Genomic DNA, 24,980 nt, shown 5'->3' with positions numbered 1-24,980 from the left:
CAAGTTCTTTCTTGAGTTTGCTCTTAGGCGCTCAGTGGCTACTTCAAGGATGCTGGCTTTTTCCGAAACACGGGTCCTTCTGACTTCTTGCACGTTACCCACGTCTCAGTCCGCCGGAGCAAAAAAAACAAACAAGGCCGCCCCCCCCAAAAAAAGCCTAAGGTGGGTCACCAACTGCCCCCTTCCCCACGTACGGCTGGTTCCACCACTTGTGGGCCCTCACCCTGACCAACGTAGCTGCCTTCCCAGCTCTCCGAGTTAGCAGAACAATGTTTGAAAAGGAGGACACCAGATTTTATTTTTTTTACCACCACCCCCCCCACTTCTCCTTGGACGGAGTGAAAGGATGGACTTCTTTCTTAAATAACCATTGTTGTTATTATTATTATTATATTATTATTATTATTATCGTTTTTTCAAAAAGGGAACCTAATAAAAAAAGGGGGGAGGGAGGGCGGGATCTGGCTGGTCCCACGGCTGCTTGTCGTTCGTCTAGCGGATCTCCCCGTCGGTCAGATGGAAGGTTGACCCATGTCCTTGAGCCTGGGGAAAGAGGGGAGGGGGCTGCCTGTGCTCCATCGTCCCTTGGTTAGCCAGCCCGGTCTTTCATCGTCCCTTGGAGTCGCCGTACATGTTGCGCAAGAGAGAGACCATCTTCTCTTCACAGGTGACTTTGGTGTCTTTTAGGACATTGTACCAGATCATGCCGGGAGATCGAATCTCTTCGCTACGGCAGAATAAGTAGGGCATGGTGTCAGTCCGGCTCTGGATGTAGGCGCTGCGGAGCAAGCTGGAACAGTGGCTACTGACTTTCTCCAGCCGTCGTAAGATGAGGTGTGCTTTTCTAGAAGGAGGAGGAGGAGGAGGAGGAGGAGGAAGAAGAGGGAGAAAAATCAACTTGAGACTCCGAGGAAGGCAAAAGAGGAAGAGGAAGAAGAAGAAGAGGACGAAGGGAAGAGAAACTGCCATTTTTACTACACTGTTACGTTGTGGGAGGAACTGGACGAGTCCGTGGTAGCGAAACAATCAGGTGCAAAATAGGAAGGTGGAAAAATTCAAGGGTCCTGTTCTGCACCACTCGGTTTGCATTTTTTAAAACAACAACAACAATGACAACCTAAGCATGACTGCTTATCAACCTCATCCAGAACTACTGATAAGGTAAAGGTAAAGGTTCCCCCGCACATGCGTGCTAGTCGTTTCCAACTCTAGGGGCCGGTGCTCATCTCCGTTTCAAAGCCGGAGAGCCAGCGCTTGTCCGAGGACGTCTCCGTGGTCATGTGGCCGGCATGACTAGACACCAAAGGCGCACGGAACGCTGTTCCCTTCCCAACGGAGTGGTCCCTATTTTTCTACTTGCATTTTTACGTGCTTTCGAACTGCTAGGTTGGCAGAAGCTGGGACGAGTAACAGGCGCTCACTCTGTTACGCGGCACTCGGGATTCGACCCGCCAAACTGCCGACCTTCTGATCGACAAGCTCAGCGTCCTAACCCACTGAGCCACTGTGTCCCTTAGAACTACTGATTGAAAAGAATATTTGTAGCTCAGGGATGAACTGTGGAGTCTTGGGCGCTTTCTGGGCTTGCTGGTTTTCTTGCAGACGTTTCATGACCCTGCTTGGTAACGTCATCAGTGTTAGAAGGGAGTAGGGTTTGTGGGGGGGGGAGGAGGAGGAGGAGGAGGAGGGGTGCTAGGTACTCTGAACTTGATGGTTTTCTCGCAGATGTTTCATTGCCCTACTAAGCAACCCCATCAGCGCTAAAAGGGAGTGAAATTTGTGGAGAGGAGGAGGAGGAGGAGCAGGAGGAATAATGTGGGGTGCTTCACACTCTGAGCTTGATGGTTTTCTTGCAGATGTTTCACCACCCAACTAGGTAACATCATCAGTACATGGATGATGTTCCTCAGTTGGTTTATGAAACATCTACAGGTGAGACAACCAAACTCAGGAGGGAAAGTTTCTCTGAAATCTCCCAAGTAGTTTGAATTTCTCAGCCTTGATGAGGAGTGGAAAGGTCAGAAGCTCACTTACCCTGCTGGCATTTTAGCTAATCCTAACAATGGTAAGCGGGTCGAATCCCGAGTGCCGCGTAACAGAGTGAGTGCCTGTTACGCGTCCCAGCTTCTGCCAACCTAGCTGTTCGAAAGCACGTAAAAATGCAAGTAGAAAAATAGGGACCGCTACGGTGGAAAGGTAACAGCGTTCCGTGCGCCTTTGGCGTCTAGTCATGCTGGCCACATGACCACGGAGACGTCCTCGGACAAGCGCTGGCTCTTCGGCTTTGAAACGGAGATGAGCACCGGCCCCTAGAGTCGGAAACGACTAGCACGCATGTGCGGGGGAACCTTTACCTTTACCTTTTTAACAACGGTAAGGAAGACCGCAGGAATTCCGTCTCAGGGAAAAGGATTACCTGGGGCCAAGCTCATCCTCGCTACGCCAGACAAAGTCCCCAAACTTCTCGTAGTGGGAGTTGTAGTGGTGCTGGACCCGGGAAAGCATGGAAGCAGAGACTTCCATAAGGGTGTTGTAGGCTGTCTGTTGCTCCTTCCCACTGGTGTAGCCATTGTACAAGTTGTAGATCTTATCTGCTATCTCTGGAAAGCAAGCAGAGGGGAAACAGCTGAGTGGGAACCATGGAGTAGAACAGGGAGGTGTAGACAACCTTGGCTCTTTTATGACTGGTGGACTTCAATTCCCAGAATTCCTGAACCATCCCTGCTGACTCAGGAATTCTGGGAGTTGAAGTCCACCAGTCATTTAAAAAGCCAAGGTTCCCCACCCCTGGAGTAGAACATCACACCACGATCAGTTTTTCTTTCTATGGATCTTTTATTCTCCACAGTACCGGAAGGCAGAAGGAGAAGCAACAGATGGAAACTCATCAAGGAGAGAATCAACTGAGAACTAAGGAGAAACTTCCCGACAGTGAGGACAATTAGCCCAGTGGACCGCCGGCCGTGAGAATCAAGGTCGCTTAAGATTGTCCCATAATAATTCTCTGACTTAGAATTGGACAGCGTGACCTGCGCTAATAAGGGGAGGGAGCCTTCTCTACTTTTAATATAGCAATTTGGGGCGCAGAAATAACCAGAGCTGGTTTTTCTTTCACCTATGCTGAAGTGATTCACTCAATACTGGAAGTTTTTAAGAAGAGACTGGACTGCCACTTGTCTGAAGTATAGGGTTTCCTGCCTGAGTAGTGGGGTGGACTAGAAGACCTCCCAAGTCCCTTCCCACTCTGTTATTCTATTCTATTCTATTCTATTCTATTCTATTCTATTCTATTCTATTCTATTCTATTCTATTCTATTCTATTCTATCCATTTCATATTCTATTTCTATTTCTATTTCTATTCTATTCATTTCATATTCTATTTCTATTTCTATTTCTATTTCTATTTCTATTCTATTCTATTCTATTCTTTATTTTCTATTCTATTCTATTCTATTCTATTCTATTCTATTCTATTCTATTCTATTCTATTCTATTCTATTCTATTCTATTCTATTTTCTATCTTCTATCTTTTATCTTCTACTATCTTCATTCTATTCTATTCTATTCTATTCTATTCTATTCTGTTCTGTTCTGTTCTGTTCTACTCTACTCTACTCTACTCTACTCTACTCATAATAATAATAATAAAGTTTTGCATTAGAGATTGGAATGTCTCAGCTGTGTTTACTTGGTTGGGTTCCTCTGTCGGAATTTCGACACTCCTGCTTGAACAGGGGGGTTAGACTAGAAGACCTCCAAGGTCCCTTCCAACCCTCTCATTCTGTTATATTCTGTTCAACTGAGTCTAGCTGATCAGATTTTGTTTTTATTTTTTTTTGGGGGGGGGGAAAATTCCCTTCTATTAAAGGAAAAGAAATGTGGAGAAATTTCCAAGGCACCTGATGAAGGCTAGTTGTTTCATCTACAAAGCGGGATTGCTACTTATCCGTTCTCCCGGTTGCTAAGAATCCTGGGGGGGGGTTGACGTCCACACGCCTCTTAAAGTTGGGGGGGTGGGAAATGGCTGTAGACTCTACATCCCCAGAAATGTTTCAGCGTGGCTACGTAAGAAAGTCCGGAAATTCCGGCCAAAGCTGCGCCCGCAGCTAGGAGCCCTTTTGAAAGCCAGGTATCGGGAACAAGCCTTTACCTTCTGCTTTGCTGTCATCCACCAGTGGACAGGCCGTTCTTAGCGTGATGGTGCTCTGCTCTGAGTGCCTCCCACGCGTGTCTACAGCGTAGAGGGTAAATCTGGAAGAGAAGATAGCCATCAGCGAGGAATAAAGGGCTGGAGGGACATTTCCTTTCTCGAGAGCTCTTCCAGCATGAAGCAGAGGAAAAGGTTTCATTCAGAGAAGATATAAGCGTGGGAGGTCATGATCTGGGCTTCACCCTGCTCCATTGGTCACGTCCAAGGTAGAAAGGGAAAAATAAATGCAATGCGTAAAAATAAGGGGAAAAGCCAAAGCGTGCTTAGGAAGAGTTTATGGCATCAAAAGACAAAGTCTCTGGCTGAACAGGGGGGGGGGGAAATAATATCTATCCGTCCATCCGTCCATCAACCCTTTCCCCTTCTTCTTCTTCCATCTGATGTAGAGCAATGGAAAAAAATGTAGGGAGGAGGAGGAGAAGCCACTGTTCCACACCCACCCACCCTTTTATTTTTGAGGGGGGGGGGTTTCTTCTTAGCTGTCTGGCTTAGAGAGCATCTTCTCCAGTCCCCCCTCCTTCTTTTGGAGAGATCTAGGATTAGGAAAGATTTATTTAATTGCATTAGCTTACTATTCATGGGGGAGGTTGGGAAGAAGCAGAATGAGAAAGGGAAGGATGAATGCCGTTCCAGTTTGGGGTTATCAATCAATGGACCCTTATCGAAGGACTAGGCAGATAAATACCCGTGTTTATTCTCTCCCACCAACCTTTCCCCGGCTATTATTTCCAGAGAAGCGGTAGAGAGAGGGGGGAGGGAGGGGAAAAAAAAAGAAAGCCAAGAAGAATCCATGTTATCTCTCCTCTACAGAACTTCTAAACACTGGCTAATTTGTCTTCTCTGCTTATTCTTTCAAGCCACCTCCCTATCTAACCTGATTTATCTTCCACCCAAGAGATGAATCCAGCACACACAGCTCCTAGGTACAGCTGGTGGCTAGACAGATAATTGCCAACAGCTTCATTTTTTATTTTTATTTTTTAAAAAAAACACGCCGGCAAAGGATCTTTCGTTCCCGAAATGAGAATAAACGCCAAGCAAATGGAAAAGAGAAAGAAAGTGTTAGAAACTTTTTTTTTCCACTTCCGCAGGAGGAAGTTTGGTCTAGTGCAGGGGTAGGCAACCTCGGCTCTTTTATGACTCATGGACTTCAACTCCCAGAAATCCTGAGCCACCATAGCTGGCTCAGGAATTCTGGGAGTTGAAGTCCATGAGTCATAAAAGAGCCGAGGTTGCCTACCCCTGGTCTAGTGGTTTAGGCGTTGGGCTAGAAAGCGGGAGACAGTGAGTTCTAGTCCCGTTTTAGGCATGAAAGACAGCTGAATGATTTGGGGCCAATCACCAGGAGACGGTGAGAAAGCCGGCTGAGTGACTTCTCTTCTTCTTCCTCCTCCTCCTCTTCCTCCTCCTCCTCCTCCTCCTCCTCCTCCTCCTCTTCCTCCTCCTTCTCCTCCAAAAATATTTCAAAGTCCAAACATGGATATCCTACCTAGCCTTAAAACCCCGATGGGCAAATGGACACAAGAGAGATTATCTATTTGGCAAAGAAAGGAAGGAAGGAAGGAAGGAAGGAAGGAAGGAAGGAAGGAAGGAAGGAAGGAAGAAAGAAAGAAAGAAAGAAAGAAAGAAAGAAAGAAAGAAAGAAAGAAAGAAAGAAAGAAAGAAAGAAAGAAAGAAAGAAAGAAAGAAAGAGAAGCCACAAGCTGGGTGAAGATCTAAGGAAGGAAACATGTGCAAGGGAAGGGAAAGTCTTAATCAACTGCAGGGACCAATTGCTTAGGTAAGTCCAGATGTGGACAATGCAAACAGCCCAGGATGTTAAATAATATTTGTGGAATTTGCAAAGAGGGGATGAAAGAGGTTACTCAACTCGCAAACTTGGCCTTTGGGTTGTGTTATCCAAAGAAGGGATGGAGCAGTATTGGGGGAATGCACAACTCAGCATGCACGTGTCTGCCTGACAGGCAACTTCAAAACACAACCACTCCGTGGAATTGTCGACAGCTTCAACAGCTTCCAAGGAAAGATGCTTTCTTTCAAGAAGTGGAAAAGCAAATAAGTTGCAAGAGAGACACCCAGGGAAGTGGGGGTAGTGGAAGGAGGCAAGCAAAAATGGGTTGGCCCGATCTCTGTGTAGATCAGAATGTCACACTGTCGGGGGGTTTTTGGATCCTACAGCCTGGATCATGAAAGCAGAGACCTTGTCCTATTTTTGAGCATGGGTTCCTGGGGATAGGAACTTCACCCTTTACAACCTGTATGTCGTTCCATTACAGGTTAGTGGCCCTTTGCATCTTCTGCTGATGCTTGCTCTGAAGTTCTCTTACTCAACCATTTGAGTTGAGTGTTGGACAAAACACTTTCCACGCAGAAGGTCCCATGTTTCACCTTCAGCTTCTCCTCTTCGCCCAAGGGGGTGCTTTTTCCAAAGGCAGCTGGACTTTCTTGGGCTTTGCTGGAAGACGTTTCGCTTCTCATCCAAGAAGCTTCTTCAGTTCTGAATGTCCAAGCGAAAACCAAGAAAAGCCAGTTGCTTTTTTTGGAAGAAGCACCTGGGGGGGACAACCATGACCTGGATGATGGAGAATCTCCATAGACATCTCTCCTTCAGATGATCTTGGGTGTCCATGCTGAAAAAAGACAGGACCGTGGACCAAGATGTTCTACTACCTGAAGACAAGAAAGTGGCTTTCCTAATTTATGGGCAACTCAGTTGCTTCAACCTTTGAACACTGACATTCTTCTTTGAGGCTAAAGGTAAAATGAGAACTCAGTGGATGAAAGGGAAGCTCTGTCTCATAGAAGTCAATTTCCTCAATGTCTATGGAGGTTCTCCGTCATCCAGGTCATGGTTGTCCCAAAAGTGCTTTTTCAGGAGACAACGGGACTTCCTTGTTTTTCTTTGAAGACGTTTGGCTTCTCATCCAAATGGCCTCAACGACTCTCTAAAAGAGGCAAACGACCAGCCGTCTGCAAGGAGTACAAATCCTTCCATTTCCCCACCATCCAGTCAGAGCTGAAGAAGCTTCTGGGATGAGAAGCGAAACGCCTTCAAAGGAAAAAACGAGAAAGTCCGGTTGCCTCCAGGGGAAAAAATAAACAAAACCTTTGGGCACAGTTCATTTCCTCCTATTGTCAAAGGACTGCTTCAACTTGCCCACCCCTTTGACGAATGGAGGACCAATACACTTAACACAGACTTCCTTCCTTTAAACCAGGGTTTGGATTGATTAAAATATGAACTGGTCTTCTAATCAGCTTCCAACAACCTTCTGGATCTCTCCTTTCAAATGCCAGAAAACCAGAATTGTGCATTCTGTCTCCCAAAAGTGTTTTGACCCTTCCCGCAATAGACATGACTCTTTGGCCAGTAGGGAATCTTAAACATGTATGGACTCCTGGGTTAGAGTTAACTGCATGATGGGAACTGTAATCCCAAGACACAAGAAGATAGCATCTGTGAGCCAAATCTGATGTATTTAAAGTTTACTTTTTGCTGAGAATCTTAGTCACCAGGACACTGTGTTTTTGCCTTCAAATTCTTGGGGCTATTGCCACCCAGACTTGGTCTTGCTAGATGCAGCACAACGTTCGTTTTTACACAAAGGAGAACTGTTTGCCTCATTTCCCCTTCTAATCCATGTCTAAAGGTTGAGTCATGGCAACTGGACCAAACTTTGTTAATCTGAACTGCTCAACCAAGCAACTTCATCAGTCACTGCAAAATTAGTTAGGCAGAGAGTCAAAGAGTTGCTGGAATGTACCAACACTTGCTTCAGGGGTTTCCACACCAACTTCAGGGGTTTCTCCCCCCACCCACCCCCAACCCAAAGGCTTGCAGTATGTCAGAGAAACCCTCTAAAGTTGATTTTGCAAGAGTTGGTACCTTCCGATAACCCTCAGACTCTCTACCTAGCTAATGAAGTTGCCTGGATGGGCAACGAAACGTCTCAGGTTAACAAGGTTTGATCCCAGTTACCATGATTCAACCTTTAGACTCCTTTGGCCCAGGTTATTGAGTCTTCCTTGAGTTGCCTCCCGATGTCCCCGCCTTCCCTTTGCTTACTTGTACATTCCATCAGGTTCCAAGCATTTGAAAATGACGGAGTACATTTCTTGACTGTCTTGGCTGTCCCCATGAGTTCTCCCAGCAGCAACGCAGGCGGTCCCAAGGCCAGAGAGTAAATCGTCCGCAAAGCTCAAGGACTCTCCTGTGGATCCCCCCCCCCCAAAAAAAAATGACAAATGAGAGAGGCCACTCAATGCATTCATTCAACAGAGGCGTTTAAAAGAAGCATTTGGCTTTTTGCAAAACTGAAGGAGAAGATGCTGTTTCTCCAGACTGTATCCCTGCCTCGCACATGCGCATAGCCTAGCTTTCTACAGCTTGCAAAAATCTGGTCCGTATCGGTTGGATGGTTCCGTAATTGGTGGGCTGGCAAGGATCCGAATCCTTGGCATCTTGCCATTCCCGCAGTTGGAATGTAGGAATCAGTTTCCTGATGAGCCAAGTTGACAAGAGTGAACTAATGCTAAAACTGGAAAACCCAATAACAATCAGAATAGAGCAGGAAGGGACCTTGGAGGTCTTCTAGTCCAACCCCCTGCTCAAGCAGGAGACCCTATACCAGGGGGGTCTTCAAACTTGGCCCGTTGATGACTTGTGGACTTCAACCCCCAGAATTCCTCAGCCAGGGTCGCTGGCTGAGGAATTCTGGGAGTTGAAGTCCACAAGTCATCAAAACGCCAAGTTTGAAGGCCCCTTAAAAGTTAAAGGTTCCCCCACACATGCGTGCTCGTCGTTTCCGACTCTAGGGGCCGGTGCTCATCTCCGTTTCAAAGCCGAAGAGCCAGCGCTTGTCCGAGGACGTCTCCGTGGTCATGTGGCCGGCATGACTAGACGCCAAAGGCGCACAGAACGCTGTTCCCTTCCCACCGTAGCGGTCCCTATTTTTCTACTTGCATTTTTACGTGCTTTCGAACTGCTAGGTTGGCAGAAGGTGGGACGAGTAACAGGCGTTCACTCTGCTACGCGGCACTCGGGATTCGACCCGCCAAACTGCCGACCTTCTGATCGACAAGCTCAGGGTCCTAACCCACTGAGCCACTGAGGAATTCTGGGAGTTGAAGTCCACAAGTCATCAAAAGGCCAAGTTTGAAGGCCCCTGCCCTATACCATTCCATACGAACAGTTGTCCAATCTCATCTCAAAAGCCTCCAGTGATGGAGCACCCACAACATCTGAAGGCAAAAGTCATTCCACTGGTTTATTGCTCTCACTGTCAGGACATTCCTCCTTAGTTCCAGGTTGTTTCTCTCCTTGAATAGTTTCCATCCGTTGCTCCTTGTCCTGCCTTCTGGTGCTTTGGAAAATTAGTTCCCCCCTCCCCCCATCTTTTGTAGCAGTCTCTCAAATCCTGGAAGATGCTATCATGTCACCCCTAGTCTTTCTTTTCTCTACATTAGCCATTCCCAACTCCAGCAACTGTTCTTCATATATTTTAGTCTCCAGGCCTTTAATCATCTTAGTTGCTCTTCTCTGCACTTCTTTCCCCCCCCCCCAAAAAAAAATCTCAACATCTTTTTTGTAAGGTGGTGACCAAAACTGGATGCAGCATTCCGGGTGTGGCCTTAAGTAAGGCTTTACAAAGCGGTACTTAATCCTTCACGTGATGTTGATTCTATGCCTCTTGTTGATACAACCCAGGATTGTTTTTTAGCTTATTTTGGGACCCGCCCAACTGGGTCCATTTGGAAAAGACGAGGTTGTGTGGAAGGAAAGCAGAAGCGGCCAATCACCTGTGAAAGGTATGGATTGCTTGAGAGAGATAAAAAATAATAATGATAAATAGCTGTAATCAATAGGAATCCTGGAAAGACGACGAAGAAGGGAGAAGCCATCAATTCTGTGCATCGTTTCAGCCAGATAGACGGTCTTTCTTTTGATAATTCCTCTGTCTTTCAAACTGTTGTTGTTTTTTTTCATTTGCAGCTGGAGAAGGCTTCCTCCGAGTGAATCTTGGCACGGTCTGGGAGTTAGAGATGAAGTCAGCTAGGCTGGATGGGTGGGGGTGAGGAGCAGCAAAGGAAGATGAGAAATTAATCTCCCTTACCTATTCCTCTCTTCCCCACCACCCCACCCCCGGCCAAAAAAATACCATTTTATCTCATTTCGCTTTGTCTTTGAAGCGCATGAGCTGAAGGGAGATCAGTTCCTACTCAACCTCCTCTGGCTGAACATAATGGAAACAAAGAGCAATGGCCTGCGTGGATAAATAAATATATAGTCTTAGATCTGGCACAGCCACGATCAAATTCCGGCCTCAATGGAGCCGTAATGGAGAACAGGCACAGACTTGTACCGACGGTCTCCATTCGTTCTTCCATTTTGAGGACAGGAAGACAGCAGCGGATTGTTAGGAGGCACACACACACACACACACAGACGCAAACACACAGACGCACGCGCGCGCACGCACACACACACACACACCCCAAACGACTTGGAGGAAGATCCTCTTTTAGAACTGCTTCCCTCCCTCCCGCCAAATTTGCCAATGGAGGCAGCAGTGATAATGAGAGGAAGGTGAGCTAGGAAGCGTTTCCATTTGAAGCCCGGCTTTTGGTTTCTTCTGCTTCTTTGTCCAGGAAACACCTGGAGCTGGGAGGTCAATAAAAATAGGTCCCATATGATGGGTGTCGTGGCAGGGTTTCCCCTCTTTCCAGGTTGGTACGTCAAGATGTCAAGATCAAAGGGGGTGGGGATGGAGAGAGAGAGAGAGAGAGAGGTGGTCCCAGTGATGAGGCGGCCAGGAGGCAGGAGAACATCAACCATCTTGACCCATTGGAGGTCTCATCACAGTAGTGTGGGGCCCATTCCAACTTAGACAGGTTAAAAAAATAGAATAACCTTGGTGAGAGAGGGGACAAATTCAAATCTCAATAGAAAAGAATGCCTTAAAGCTTTCTCTTCCCCCCTGCCCCACAATCCTACTTTGCAACGTTTTGACTTTTCCCCCTTTATGGAAGAGCCGGAGAGATTTCAGATGGAGGGAGAGGACACTGAAATTAGAATGTTCTGCATAGTGAAACCTTTGAAGTGCAATATTAGGGGCAGCGCGGTAGTGAAGAGGATGTGTGTATATAATGTATGTTATTTGTGGTTTTTACTTGTGTGTAGTGTGCACTGTGGACAGCACTTAATTTCGTTGTGAGTTACACAATGACAGTAAAGATATTCTATTCTATTCTATTCTATTCTAAATAATTCTTATTTTGTTCTATTCTATTCTAATAATTCTTATTTTCTTCTACTCTATTCTATTCTATTCTATTCTATTCTACTCTACTCTACTCAATTCTATTTATTCTATTCTACTCTATACTCTATTCTATTTTACTCTGTTCTAATTCTACTCTACCTATTCTATTCTATTCTATTCTATTCTATTCTATTCTATTCTATTCTATTCTATTCTATTCTACTCTACTCTACTCTACTCAATTCTATTTATTCTATTCTACTCTATACTCTATTCTATTTTACTCTGTTCTAATTCTACTCTACTTATTCTATTCTATTCTATTCTATTCTATTCTATTCATTTCTCCTATTCTATTCTATTTTATTCCATTCTATTCCATATACCATTCCATATTCCATTTCATATTGCATTCCATTCTCCATTCCCTGTTCTGTTCTGTTCTGTTCTCACATCACGGATAGAAGAGGAATGTTTGGAGAAGCTATAGAGGAGAGGAATGATGTCCATCACCACGCTCTAGGAGAAGATGAAGAAGGGAGGCGAGAAGAGAGACTAGGACTGCCTGATTCTTACTTTTTCTTTAAGTTATGGCTTGTGGAGTCCAGAAGAAAATATAAAGAAGAGCCAGTCTGATCTAGGGTTAAGGCAGCAGGCTAGAAAACAGGAGACCATGAGTTTAAGTCTCACCTTGGTCATGAAAGCTGCCTGGATGACTTTGGGCCAGAGACAGAATTCTAGCCCTGCCTTAGCCGTGAAAGCCAGCAGAATGACTGTGGGCCAATCCTTTTCTCTGGACACAACCCACCTCGCAGGGCTGTTGCTGCGGGGAAAAGGAGTAGGAAGGTGTCTTTGAAGGTGTTCGCCGCCTTCAGCTATTTGTAAAAAGAACAACGGTGGGATGAAAGAAAAAGAAAGAAAAGAAAGGGAGGGACGGAGGAAAAAGAAAGAGAGAGAGAAAGGAAGACAGCAAGACAGAAAAAGGAAAGAAGAAGGGAGGGAGGGAGGAGAGAGAGTAAGAAAGAGAAAGAAAGAAAGAGAGAAGGGGAAGAAAGAAGGAAGGGGGAGAGAGAGAGAGAGAGAAAAGAAAGGAAAAGAGAGAGGAAGGTAGCAAGACAGAAAAAGGAAGGAAGGAAGGGAGGGAGAGAGAGTAAGAAAGAGAGAGAGAGAGAGAAAGAAAGAGAGAAGGGGGAGAAATAAGGAAGGAAGAGAGAGAGAGAGAGAGAGAGAAGAAAGAGAGAGAGGAAGATAGCAAGATAGAAAAAGGAAGGAGTAAGAAATGAAAGAAGGGCGAGAGACAAAAGAAATAAGAGAAAGAAAGAAAGAAAGAAAGAAAGAAAGAAAGAAAGAAAGAAAGAAAGAAGAGGAGAGAGGGAGAAGAAGGAAGAAAGAAAGAACGAGAGAGAGAGAGAGAGAGAGAGAGAGAGAGAGAGAGAGAGAGAGAGAGAGAGAGAGAGAGAGAGAGAGAAAGAAAGAAAGAAAGAAAGAAAGAAAGAAAGAAAGAAAGAAAGAAAGGAGAGAGGGGGAGAAGAAGGAAGGAAGAAAAGAAAGAACGAGAGAGAGAGAGAGAGAGAGAAAGAAAGAAAGAAAGAAAGAAAGAAAAGAAAGAAAGAAAGAAAGAAAGAGAGGAGAGAGGGGGAGAAGAAGGAAGGAAGAAAAGAAAGAAAGAGAGAGAGAAGAAAGAAAGAAAAAAAGAAAGAGAGAGAGAGAGAGCGCTGTGCCTAAATGTTCAGCCCACTCACCATTCCCCCAGAAGGAGAAGACACTCCTTAGGATCAGCTATTAATCCCTATGGCTGCGGAGGGGGGGTCCTCCTTTCATTCCTCCACAACTATGCATTCCTTCCCATGTTATCCATCTCCTCTTGGTACTTAAAATACACTAGATGTGTATTTCACTCCTGTTTTTTCCCATAAGAAAAGCGGGTCTTCAAAGCAATGGGAAAAACAGGGCTCAACTCAGCAACGCACGGAAACCACCCCCACCCCAGGGACGGGGAGGGGGGGGGACATCTTCCTACGTGCCCCAGAGGAGAAAGATCTTTCCCCCTCTCAGGTATGAGAGTCTAAAAAAAAAATGGGGGGGGGAAGAGAAGAGAAACCCACCCACCCACCCCCACACACACACCCCTTCGGTTTGATCCTTCTCTCCTCCCTGTATTATTCGATCCCGGCTCTCAAGTCTCAAAATCCCACCCTTAAGAAAATACTCCATTCTGATTATTCGGAAGATTTCAAAGGGAAGGGGGGAGGGGGGCTGTTTTTTGGGTGTGTGTGTGTGTGTGTGTGTGTGTCCAGGTGGTCTTTTACCCAGTGATAAAATAGCCAGGGCTGTAGACTACATAAGCAATAGTCCCAGGCCTGGCTTCTTCAACCTCTCATTTCATTGGAAAGGTGTGTGGGGGGGGGGCGGTGTAAAAGAGGGAAAGCCCCCTCCCCCATAAAAGGGAATGGCAGCTCAATGCCAGCAAATATTGCAGTGGATCTTATTGGTAATGAAATAGTGGAAGTGGGGGGGGGAGAGAGACTGGGGGGTAGGGGATCTGGTGTGTGTGTGTGTTTTGGGGGAAAACGCTCAAATTGATGGCATACTCTTTTATCCGATTTGGAAGGGAACGACAAGCACAGCTGGTTTGTGAATTAAAACCGAGTCCAATAAATCAACCCCCTCAGTCATCAAAAGGGCGCCCCCCTCTCTCTCTCTCTCCCCCCACCATAGTCATCAAAAAGGCCCCATCTCTCTCTCTTTCTCTCTTCCTTCTCCCTCTCTTGCTTCTTTCTCTCTCTTCCTCCCTCACTTCTTTCTCTCTCTTCCTTCTCCCTCTCACTTCTTTCTCTCTCTTCCTCTCTTCTTTCTTTCTCTTCCTTCTCCCTCTTCTCTCTCTCTCTCTTCCTTCTCCCCTCCCCCTCTCTTCCTTCCCGGTCAACTGCAAAGTAGGTAGTCCAAAGCTGTAGCTCACTATATCAAAAAAAAAAAAAGAAAAGAAAAGAAAAAAAAAGGCTGTTCCAGGAACTAAATTAAACCAGGTCATTTAAAAATAACAAAAAACCCTACATGTTTCAGAGAAAGAAAAACTGACAAGAGGGACGAGCCAAGTTAGCAATCCAAGCTATGTGGGAGAAAGGGAATTCCTTCCATCAAAGATGATATTTTTATTTAAGTATGCATTTCTCTCCATCTGAAAGCTGGCCAGCCCATCTTACTGAATGGGAAGAAGAAAGAAGAAGAAGAAGAAGAAGAAGAAAGAGAAGAAGAAGAAGAAGAAGAAGAAGAAGAAGAAGAAGAAGAAGAAGAAGAAGGAAGGAGGAGGAGGGAGGAGGAGGAGGAGGAGGAGGAGGAGGAGGAGGAGGAGGAGGAGGAGGAGGAGGAGGAGGAGGAGGAGGAGGAGGAGGAGGAGGAGGAGGAGAAAAAAAGAAGAAGAAGGAGGAGGAGGAGGAGGAGGAGGAGGAGGAGGAGGGAGGAGGAGAAGAAGAAGAGGAGGAGAAAAAAAAGAAGAAGAAGAAGGAGGAGGAGGAGGAGAAGAAGAAGAAGAAGGAGGAGGAGGAGGAGGGAGGAGAAAAAAAAGAAGGAGGAGGAGGAGGAGGGAGGAGGAGAAGAAGAAGAAGGAGGAGGAGGAGGAGGAGGAGAAAAGAAAGAAGAAGAAGAAGAAGGAGGAGGAGGAGGAGGAGGAGGAGGAGAAGAAGAAGAAGAAGAGAAGAAGAAGAAGAAAGAAGAAGAAGAAGAAGAAGAAGAAGAAGAAGAAGAAAGAAGAAGAAGAAGCCAGGAGAAAGAAAGGGAGAGGGGGATGGGTCACAAGACAAGATGGGAACCTGGACACCAGCAGCCTCTAAAACTTTGTGTCCCTTATTTCATGGCTTCCTATCAAAGGCAGGCGTTTTACGGGGGTACACCTGGAAAAGCTTAGGTCCACCCGTGACGGTCCAATAAAACTGATTTAAGTCAATGACTACTCCCAAAGGGGCTTTTTTCAGGAGCCAACTGGACCGGACCTTCTTGTTGTTTTTTTCTTTGAAGACGTTTCGCTTCTCATCCAAGAAGCTTCTTCATCTCCGACTGGAGGGTGGGGAAATGGAAGGGTTTGCACTCCTTGCAGACAGCTGGTCATTTGCCTTCTTTTAGAGAGTCATTGAGGCCACTTGGACGTTTACCTATGTAAAGGTCCCTTCCAACTCTCGTGGTGATTTCTGGGCTGTGCAATCATTGCCAAGTAGACTTTTTAGCACCCCCACCCCCATTTCTCTTCTACAATGGATGCAAATTGTCTAATTCCAGAGAGAGAGACAGAGAGAAAGAGAGAGAGAGGGGGGGGGAGAGAGAGAGAGAGAGAGAGAGAGAGAGAGAGAGAGAGAGAGAGAGAGAGAGAGAGACTGACTCACAAAAGCTTCAGATCCTTTGCTTCTTATCTTGCCTGGCCCTCCCACAGCTGCTTAAAATTAGGCTGGAATTTTGTTTTTCTGTCAAGTGAATTTGGACCGGCGGTAAATCCTTCTCTCCTGTGGCTGCAGCCCCCCCCCCCCCCCCCCGTTTCCAGGCACCTCTCAAAAGTGATCCTGTGTAAGAGACTTGATTTAAGGGAGGCCCTTTGGCCTGGACGGTTTCCGAGTCCCAGACCCAGCTCGCCCAAGAGGGCCTTTGCTGAGTTGCAGACAAAAGGGAGGGGCCTGCCGGCCTGGCCTGACCCTCGGCGGGAGGGCAGAGGAAGGCCAAAGAGGACTCAGCCACCCCAGCCCACCCCTCCCTCTATGGCAGTGACCTTCCATTTAGCAAGATGAAAGAAACGACGTGACCTCTCTAGCAGAGCCGATGCCAGCATCCCTTGCCTTTGAGAGACTGCAGAACTGACAAGGGGAATCGTCCCGGGAGCCAGGATAATGGAGTTCTTAAGATGGGAGACATTTACCTCCCTCTGTTCCAAAAGAGCCCTAAGCTTCCGCTTCATCCAGGTAGACCTGGAATCAAGTTTCTCTTGAGGGTTTGGCTTTCATCGCTCCAAGCAGTTGAGCAACAGCTGTTCTTACAGTTCTCCTTTTCTCGCTGGTGGGCTGAAAAGCCACCCTGCCTTTCCAACCAACCACACCAGCCATGAGTCCATCCATTGGCCCCGGGTCTTTCTCAAGCCCTAGGGTGGACTTCTGCCAGGGGACCGAAGCTGCCACGACGCATCCAAGGTCGGCATTTGGATCCTGGGTGGCGTTCCATCCAGCCCAGCATTGTGTGTGTGTGTGTGTGTGTTGTGTTGTGTGTGTGTGTGAGCTTGGCCCGGCCAACAGCTCGTCCATCGTGAAAGGGAGAAGTGCCTTCACATCATGGGGTCCACATCAACTGGAGTTGGACTTGGTGCTTTTTGGCCTTCAAATCGGCAGGCGGTTGCCTCGTGCCCAGGACAGGGCTCTGCCAACTTGGCCAATGTTTTAAGACTCGGGTGCTTCAAACTCCCAGAATTCCTCAACCAGCCAGCTAGGAATTCTGGGAGTTGAGGCCCACAAGTCTTAAAACTGCTAAGGGTGGAAACCCTGACCTAGAAGGTACGTCTCTGGAATGTACCCCGTTCTTAAAAGGGTTACTCATGGAAGAGATGGGAGACTTTGGGGTGTCGCACGGCGCAGTAAGCAATTCCAGCCTTGACTCTCCTTACGAGAAGGTCCCACTTCAAAGACTCAAGCTGGGTTCATGCTAGGTGAAAGTACCCTGGTCCAGGTGACCTCCTGGAAACCTCCAAAGAAAGGGCGGGGAGCCATCTCTCCAACTTGCTCCCAACTCCTCCACCAACGGGCTTCGTTTGAGGGAGAGGTGGACCAGAAGAAGTGGTGTAGAAGCCTAGCGGTTGGAATCGATTCAACTCCTTCGGTTGACTCCTTCGCTTGTCGCTTGGCCCATCCTTGGTGTGTCAACACCCTCACCACTCCGTTCCAGCCGATTGCTTCCTATTCTTCCAGATCAGAACAGCTAACAGTGTGTCCTTGAGTGATCCTCCCTCTCTTAAGGCAGCTGCCCCTTCCCTCCCCCCCCACCCCCCACTCCAAGCAGCCAACGAAAACCAATGTGCTATATTTGTTTTCTCCAAAGGAAGCCAAAAATCATTCCCACAAGACTCAGCTTAGCTTCAACAAGCCGCGTCTGTGTGCGTGTCTCAAAGTTTGCCTCTGGCAGCGTTTATCGGCTGGCGGGCTCTTTCCCTTTTCCTGGAGGGATGGCCACAATATTGGGCATTAAAAAAAAAGAAAGAAAGAGAAGGAGACACAGAGAGACGGGTAGGAGGAGGGTAAGGTCAGGTCAGGACAGGAAGGAAGCCGGCGTTGTGATGTTTTTGCTAGAAACGGATCTTCCTGCTCTTCCGGTGAACTACACGTTACACTGCTGCACTGCAGGCCTGACTCAAGCAGTTCCAGGTTGTTGTTTTTTAATCGGCCTGTGACAATGATGGTCTTGAAAAGAGGTGCATTAATTCACCCGCGGAGGCATTGTGCAATGCCATAAATAAGCCGGCACATCATTAAAAGTGGGCAATAAACTTTGGAGTTTGAGGCAATGCCATTAGGATAAAATTCTGGAAGTTCTCAGGTCTGCTGTTGCCAGTTGAGAGAGAGAAAGAGGGAGGGAGGGAAGGAAGGAAGGTTGGAATAAAGGGAGGGAGGAGGAAGGAAGGAAGGTTGGAATAAAGGGAGGGAGGGAGGAAGGAAGGAAGGTTGGAATAAAGGGAAGGAAGGAAGGAAGGTTGAAATAAAGAGGGAGGGAAGAAGGAAGGTTGGAATAAAGGGAGGGAGGGAAGGAGGAAGAAAGGAAGGTTGGAATAAAGGGAGGGAGGGAGGGAGGTTGGAAGGAAGGAAGAAAGGAAGGAAGGAAGGAAGGAAGGAAGGAAGGAAGGAAGAAGGAAGATTGGAATAAAGGGAGGGAGGGAGGGAGGGAGAGAGGGAGGTTGGAAGGAAGGAAGGAAGGAAGGAAGGAAGGAAGGAAGGAAGGAAGGTTGGGAATAAAGGGAGGGAGGGAGGGCAGGAAGGTTGGAATAGAGGGAGGGAGGGAGGGAGGGAGGTTGGACTAAAGAGGGAAGGAAGGAAAGAAGGAAGGAAAGGAAAGAAAGGAAGGAGGGAAGGAAGGAAGGAAGGAAAGAGGGAGGGAGGGAGGAAGGAAGGAAGGTTGGAATAAAGGGAAGGAAGGAAGGTTGAAATAAAGAGGGAGGAAGAAGGAAGGAAGGAAGGTTGGAATAAAGGGAGGGAGGGAAGGAGGGAGGTTGGAAGGAAGGAAGGAAGGAAGGAAGATTGGAATAAAGGGAGGGAGGGAGGGAGAGAGGGAGGTTGGAAGGAAGGAAGGAAGGAAGGAAGGAAGGAAGGAAGGAAGGAAGGAAGGAAGGAAGGTTGGAATAAAGGGAGGGAGGGAGGGCAGGAAGGTTGGAATAGAGGGAGGGAGGGAGGGAGGGAGGGAGGTTGGACTAAAGAGGGAAGGAAGGAAAGAAGGAAAGGAAAGGAAGGAAGGAAGGAAGGAAGGAAGGAAGGAAGGAAGGAAAGAGGGAGGGAGGGAGGGAGGGAGGGAGGGAGGGAGGGAGGGAGGGAAAACAGGAGGGGTTCACTCTGGCCAATCCACCCGACACAGATTTGATTCTCCCTAGATTTTTCAGACTGAAAGTTAAATTGGTAAAATACAAACTCTGAAACTTTGCTAAGACGTGGGCATCGCTGCTCCTCGGAACGAAGGGAAAAGAACGAGCCATTGAGAGGAACAAGGCTTCCAAGGTTTCCGAAGACCAGGAAACCCCCCAGGATAGCACGGGTGCAAGCAAGAAGGAGCTAAGACCAGCCGCGCCATAACGCATGTTTTATCCCCCCCCCGCTCCCGCAAACCACCATGACTAATGCGTGCTAGATTAGCAAAGCGATGATGGAAAGGCCCATTTAATTCGAGTCAGATTTGCCAGGATAAACCTCCATCTCCTCCGGGCTTGTCCCTCTCCACCCTTGCTCGCTCACTCAAGGTGCCTCCCATTGGATTTTGTTTGCGTTGTTGTCGTCCTGCAACTTTCCCTTCCCGGAGGTGCGCGAAGCGGGGCCCGGCTTGGGCGCGAAGGGGTCCAATCCGATCAGAAATTCAACCCGATCCGATTTCGAAACTCAGCACCAAAACACCCACCCCAACCCCACCACCACCACCCCGAAAGGGGTTTCCTGCTTCAGATTCCGAGGCGTTGAACCGCTTGGCCTTCAACCTCTTGAACCGAAGTGGTTTTGATAAGCAGAACTGCCTTGAGGCTGTGCAGAAAGCGCCTGACTTCGTTCAAGAGCGGCGTCAACGCTTCGCACCCGCCCTGGCACCGAGGTTGTTTTCTTCCCTCTCCCGGGTCGAATTGGAGCAAAGGTTGGGGTTCAGCCTAAGCCGATCCCCTCCTTTCCCCGGCCAGGTTGCGCAATCACCGCTTAAGGTCCCCAAACCTTGACAAGGACCCTGGACTCAAAGGAGGTCCTTGGCTGGAAAAAGCTCCAGCGCTTTGGAAGTCCTTTCTGCGCTCTTCTCTCTTTGTTTTCCATGAAGCCAGCAAAGCCGTTTTCTTTAAGCGGGTCTCTCCCCGGGCGGCTACACGAGATGAGACGGCGGCTCTAGCCGTGTTAACGCAACCGAAGGTAGCTTTTACTGCATGCGGCAAAGTACCCACTTCCTTCTAGCGCTGATGATGTAACCTAGTGCGGTAATGAAATGTCTGCAAGAGGACCTCACAGTCCTCCTCCTCCTCTTCTCCCTTCTTCTTCTTCTTCTTCCTCCTCCTCCTCCTTCTCTTCTTCTTCTCCTCTTCTTCTTCTTCCTCCTTCTTCTCCTCCTTCTCCTCTCTTCTTCTCTTCCTCTTCTTCTTCCTCCTCCTCCTCCTCCTCCTCTCCCTCTTCTTCTCCTCCTCCTCCTCTTCTTCTTCCTCCTCCTCCTCCTCCTCCTCCTCCTCCTCCTCCTCCTCCTCCTCCTCCTTCTTCTTCTTCTTCTTCTTCTTCTTCTTCTTCTTCTTCTTCTTCTTTTTCTTCTTCTTCTCCTCCTCCTCTTCTTCTTATTCCTCTTCGTCCTCTCCACAAACCCCCTCCCTTCTATCACTGATGATGTCACCTAGTTGGGTCATGAAATGTCTCCAAGAAAACCACCAAGCTCAGAGTGCACACAGTCCTCTCCTCCTCCTCCTACTCTTCTTCTTCCTCCTCCTCCTCCTCCTCTCCACAAACCCCACTCCCTTCTAGCACTGATGATGTCACCTAGTTGGGTCATGAAATGTCTGCAAGAAAACAAGCAAGCTCAGAGAGCACTAAGGACCCCACAATCCTCCTCATCCTCCTCCTCCTCCACCACCACCACCTCTTCTTCTTCTTCTTCTTCTTCTTCTTCTTCTTCTTCTTCTTCTTCTTCTTCTTCTTCTTCTTCTTCTTCTTCTTCTTCTTCTCCTCCTCCTCCTCCTCCTCCTCCTCCTCTCCACAAACCCCACTCCCTTCTAGCACTGATGATGTCACCTAGTTGGGTCATGAAATGTCTGCAAGAAAACAAGCAAGCTCAGAGCGCTAAGGACCCCACAATCCTCCTCATCCTCCTCATCCTCCACCACCTTCTTCTTCTTCTTCTTCTTCTTCTTCTTCTTCTTCTTCTTCTTCTTCTTCTTCTTCTTCTTCTTCTTCTTCTTCTTCTTCTTCTTCTTCTTCTCCTCCTCCTCCTCCTCCTCCTCCTCCTCCTCCTCCTCCTCTCCACAAACCCCACTCCCTTCTATCACTGATGATGTCACCTAGTTGGGTCATGAAATGTCTACAAGAAAACCACCCAGCTCAGAAAGCGTCAAGGTTTCCACAAACGTTCTCTTCTATTGATAGTATTGGGATTAGGGGAGTATACAAATACTTCCACTAAGTAAATCTGCAGGCCTGAACTCCCCCTAGTTATACGGAGCATTATTTCTAGAATTTTCCAGCAAACACAACCATTGTCTTTCCATTTTTTTGCGGGGGGGGGGGGGGGGAACCACAATACATTACACCTTGCCTTGGTTCTGGCTGCTAACTATGGTGACAGTCACCGCCGTTTAAAATAGCGTGTCAAAAATGGGTAGCTGAGCTGTCACCGTGGGTGGAATTGTGGCTGTGTTTACGGACAACTTCGCCACTCGAAGAGGTGCATGTAAAGCTCAAAATTGACCGCCTACGTCCAGGAAACAGATTACCAAATAAGCAACTTGGAATGAAAAGGTGCTTTCATGCTGTGCCCAAAAAATTTAATACCCTTCTTGCATCTGATACAAAATAAATTGTTTTGGGATCTGTGCGTGTTTTTTTTTCCTTTACCCTGCAAAGGAGAGACAGAATTTATGATTTATACATCTGGGTGGCCTGCCATTTTCTTATACCGTTCCTAATTATAAAAAAAAAGAAATCTGAGGGAAGGTTGGGTGGCTGAATTAACCAGCCGGTGCAATGTTCTGAATCGTACGCTAAGTCAAAGAGAGGATTTTGCATGACATACCAAGAAAACCTCTTAATATTAACCATAGAACATAGAATAACAGGGCTGGAGGGGACCTTAGAGGTCTTCTAGTCCAACCCCCTGCTGAAGCAAGAGATCTTATACCGTCCTGGAAGAAATGGTTGTCCAGCCTCTTCTTAAAAGCCTCCAGTGATGGAGCATCCACAATTTCTGGAGGCAAGGGTTTCCACTGATTAATTGTCCTCACTGTCAGGAAATTTCTCCTTAGTTCCAGGTTGCTTCTCTCCTCGATGAGTTTCCATCCGTTGCTTCTTGTCCTGCCTTCAGGTGCTTTGGAGAATAAGTTGACCCCCCCACTCTTCTCTGTGGCAGCCCCTCAAATATTGGAACATGATCATGTCACACTGTCCCCTCCCAGTCCTTCTTTCCCTTATATTAGACAAAGCTAGTTCCCTCAATCGTTCACTGTATGGTTTAGCCTCCAGACCCCTGATCGCCTTTGTTGCCCTTCTCTGCACTCTTTCTAAGGCCTCAACATCTTTTTAAACTTTTTTTTTAAAAAAATAATAATTAAACCATGGTTTACAAGCCAACAGGTTGCAAACGCTCCTGGTTAAAGGCGTTATGTGGTTAGCAGCGAAGATCAGGGGACTGGAAGCTAAAACATATAAAGAGCAGTTGCAAAAATTGAGTCTGTCTAGTTTGATAAAAAGAAGGACTAGGTGTGATTTGATAGCAGTCTTCCAATATCTCAGGGGCTGCCCCAAAGAAGAGGGAGTCAAGCTCTTCTCCAAAGCCCCTGAAGGCAGGACAAGAAGCAACGGATGGAAACTGATCAAGGAGAGAAGCAACCTAGAACTAAGGAGAAACTTCCTGACAGCTAGAACAATTAACCAGTGGAACGGCTTGCCTCCAGAAGTTGTGGGTGCTCCAACACTGGAGGTTTTAAAGAAGAGATGGGACAACCATTTGTATGAAATGATGTAAGGTCTCCTGCCTGAGCAAGGGGTTGGACTAGAAGACCACCAAGGTTCCTTCCAACTCTTGTTATTCTGTGCATTGCCTCCAGAAGTTGGGAGTGCTCCATCGCTGGAGGTTTTCAAGAAGAGATGGGACAACCATTTGTCTGAAATGGTGTAGGGTCTCCTGCCTGAGCAGGGGGTTGGACTAGAGGACCTCCGAGGTCCCTTCTAACTCTTGTTATTCTGCTACGGTGTGAAATGCTTCCTTCAGGTCAATGTCACTTTGAAACATCCCTTTGCCTCTGAGAGTCCAGGGCCACTGTTGGGTTGATTCTGTGGGTGCCCCGTTGCCTTTATCCTTGTTATCTTTCCTGCACACGTTCCCCCCCCCAAAAGGGAGACAGAGCAAAGTTGTTCAATACACACTTGGCTTGGAAAGCTCAGAGACCCAGGGAGAAATGCATGGAAAGAGGCTGGAGGAGAAGAAACGGAGACACCCAGATGGGGCCTCCTGTACTTCTCAGCCAAAGGGAGAAATGGCACAGCTATATTGCACAGGGTCAACAGCTATTTGCATGGGAAGCGGAGAAGAAGGGAATGCAAATTGAGGAACAGGATGGGAGGCCAGGGAACGGGAAAAGAAGAGCGTCCGCGTGTTCCAAAGCCTGGAAATCATGGAAAGAACCCAGTGGATGAATGGACCTCCAAAGGACGGCTTGGCCCAGAATCCTTGCTTCTTATCTCCCCAATGTTTTCTTCTCCTGGGGAAATCTCCTGGTTTTCCAGCCTCATTCTTTCAATGCTTTAGCAATTCTGCAGAGTATCTTCTGCCGGTGTGTGTGTGTGTGTGTGTGTGTGTGTGTGTGTGTGTGTGTGTGTTTTAAATTAAAAAAAAAATTGCCCTTACAATTTCAATAGGGCAGATGCCACGACAGGTTCCGATATCTCAGGGGCTGCCATGCCACAAAGAAGAGGAGGTGTGTGTGGGGGGAGGTGTATGGTCAAGCTCTTCTCCAAACCGCCCGAAGGCAGGACAAGAAGCAACGCATGGAAAATAACCAAGGAGAGAACCAACATAGAACTAAGGAGACATTTCCTGACAGTGTGAACAATTCACCAGTGGAACAGCTTGCCTCCAGAAGTTGTGGGTGCTCCAACACTGGAAGTTTTTAAGAAGAGACTGGACAACCATTTGTCCGAAATTGAGCAAGGGGTTATTATTATTATTATTATTATTGTTGTTGTTGTTACATCCCCCATTTTATGGAATACCTTGCGTTCCTCCAAGAAAAGCCCCATTTTGGCAATGCATTCATTCATTTTCTTTCCAATTAACCAGTGGAACGGCTTGCCTCCAGAGGTTGCTCCATCACTGGAGGATTTTAAGAAAAGATTCAGACAATCACTTGTCTGAGATGGTATAGTTTCTCCTGCTTGAGCAGGGGGCTGGACTAGAAGACCTCCAAGGTCCCTTCCAATTCTTCTCTTCTCTTCTCTTCTCTTCTCTTCTCTTCTCTTCTCTTCTCTTCTCTTCTATTCCTATTCTCTTCTATTCCTATTCTATTCTATTCTATTCTATTCTATTCTATTCTATTCTATTCTATTCTATTCTATTCTATTCTATTCTATTCCTATTCTATTCTATTCTATTCTATTCTATTCTATTCTATTCTATTCTATTCATCTATTCTATTCTATTCTATTCTATTCTATTCTATTCTATTCTATTCTATTCTATTCTACTATTCTAATTCTATTCTGTTCTGTTCTGTTCTATTCTATTCTATTCTATTCTATTCTATTCTATTCTATTCTATTCTATTCTTCTATTCTAATTCTATTCTAATTCTATTCTATTCTATTCTATTCTATTCTATTCTATTCTATTCTATTCTATTCTATTCTATTCTATTCTATTCTATTCTATTCTAATTTCATTCCTATTCTATTCACAGAGAGGTTGTGGGTGCTCCATCACTGGAGGTTTTTAAGAAAAGACTGGACAGCCACTGGTCTGAAATGATATAGAATCTCCTGCTCGAGCAGGGGGTTGGACTAGAAGACCTCCAAAGGTCCCTTCCAACTCTGTTATTCCGTTAATTGTGGTGAACTCTAC

At 46.8% G+C, this 24,980-nt stretch overlaps 1 protein-coding gene across 1 annotated transcript in view; it reads right to left on the bottom strand.

The window, feature by feature from the left end:
• Nucleotides 1-510: 510 nt before the first annotated feature.
• ASTN2 (astrotactin 2) overlaps nucleotides 511-24,980 on the bottom strand; it is a gene marked incomplete at its 5' end in the record, with an annotated part of 296,834 nt that continues 272,364 nt past the window's right edge. The window contains 4 exons of the mRNA XM_081339487.1: nucleotides 511-844; nucleotides 2,417-2,600; nucleotides 4,153-4,253; nucleotides 8,279-8,423. Coding sequence (XP_081195613.1) covers nucleotides 607-844; nucleotides 2,417-2,600; nucleotides 4,153-4,253; nucleotides 8,279-8,423 — 668 coding nt within the window. The 3' untranslated portion in view covers nucleotides 511-606. The remainder of the gene's footprint in view (nucleotides 845-2,416; nucleotides 2,601-4,152; nucleotides 4,254-8,278; nucleotides 8,424-24,980) is intronic.

Source organism: Vipera berus (genome assembly GCF_964194415.1).
Source record: "Vipera berus genome assembly, chromosome: 15".
Classification (NCBI taxonomy): Eukaryota; Metazoa; Chordata; class Lepidosauria; order Squamata; family Viperidae; genus Vipera; species Vipera berus.
Note: the sequence above shows the minus strand (reverse complement) of the source record. Positions and strands in the feature narration are given on the sequence as shown.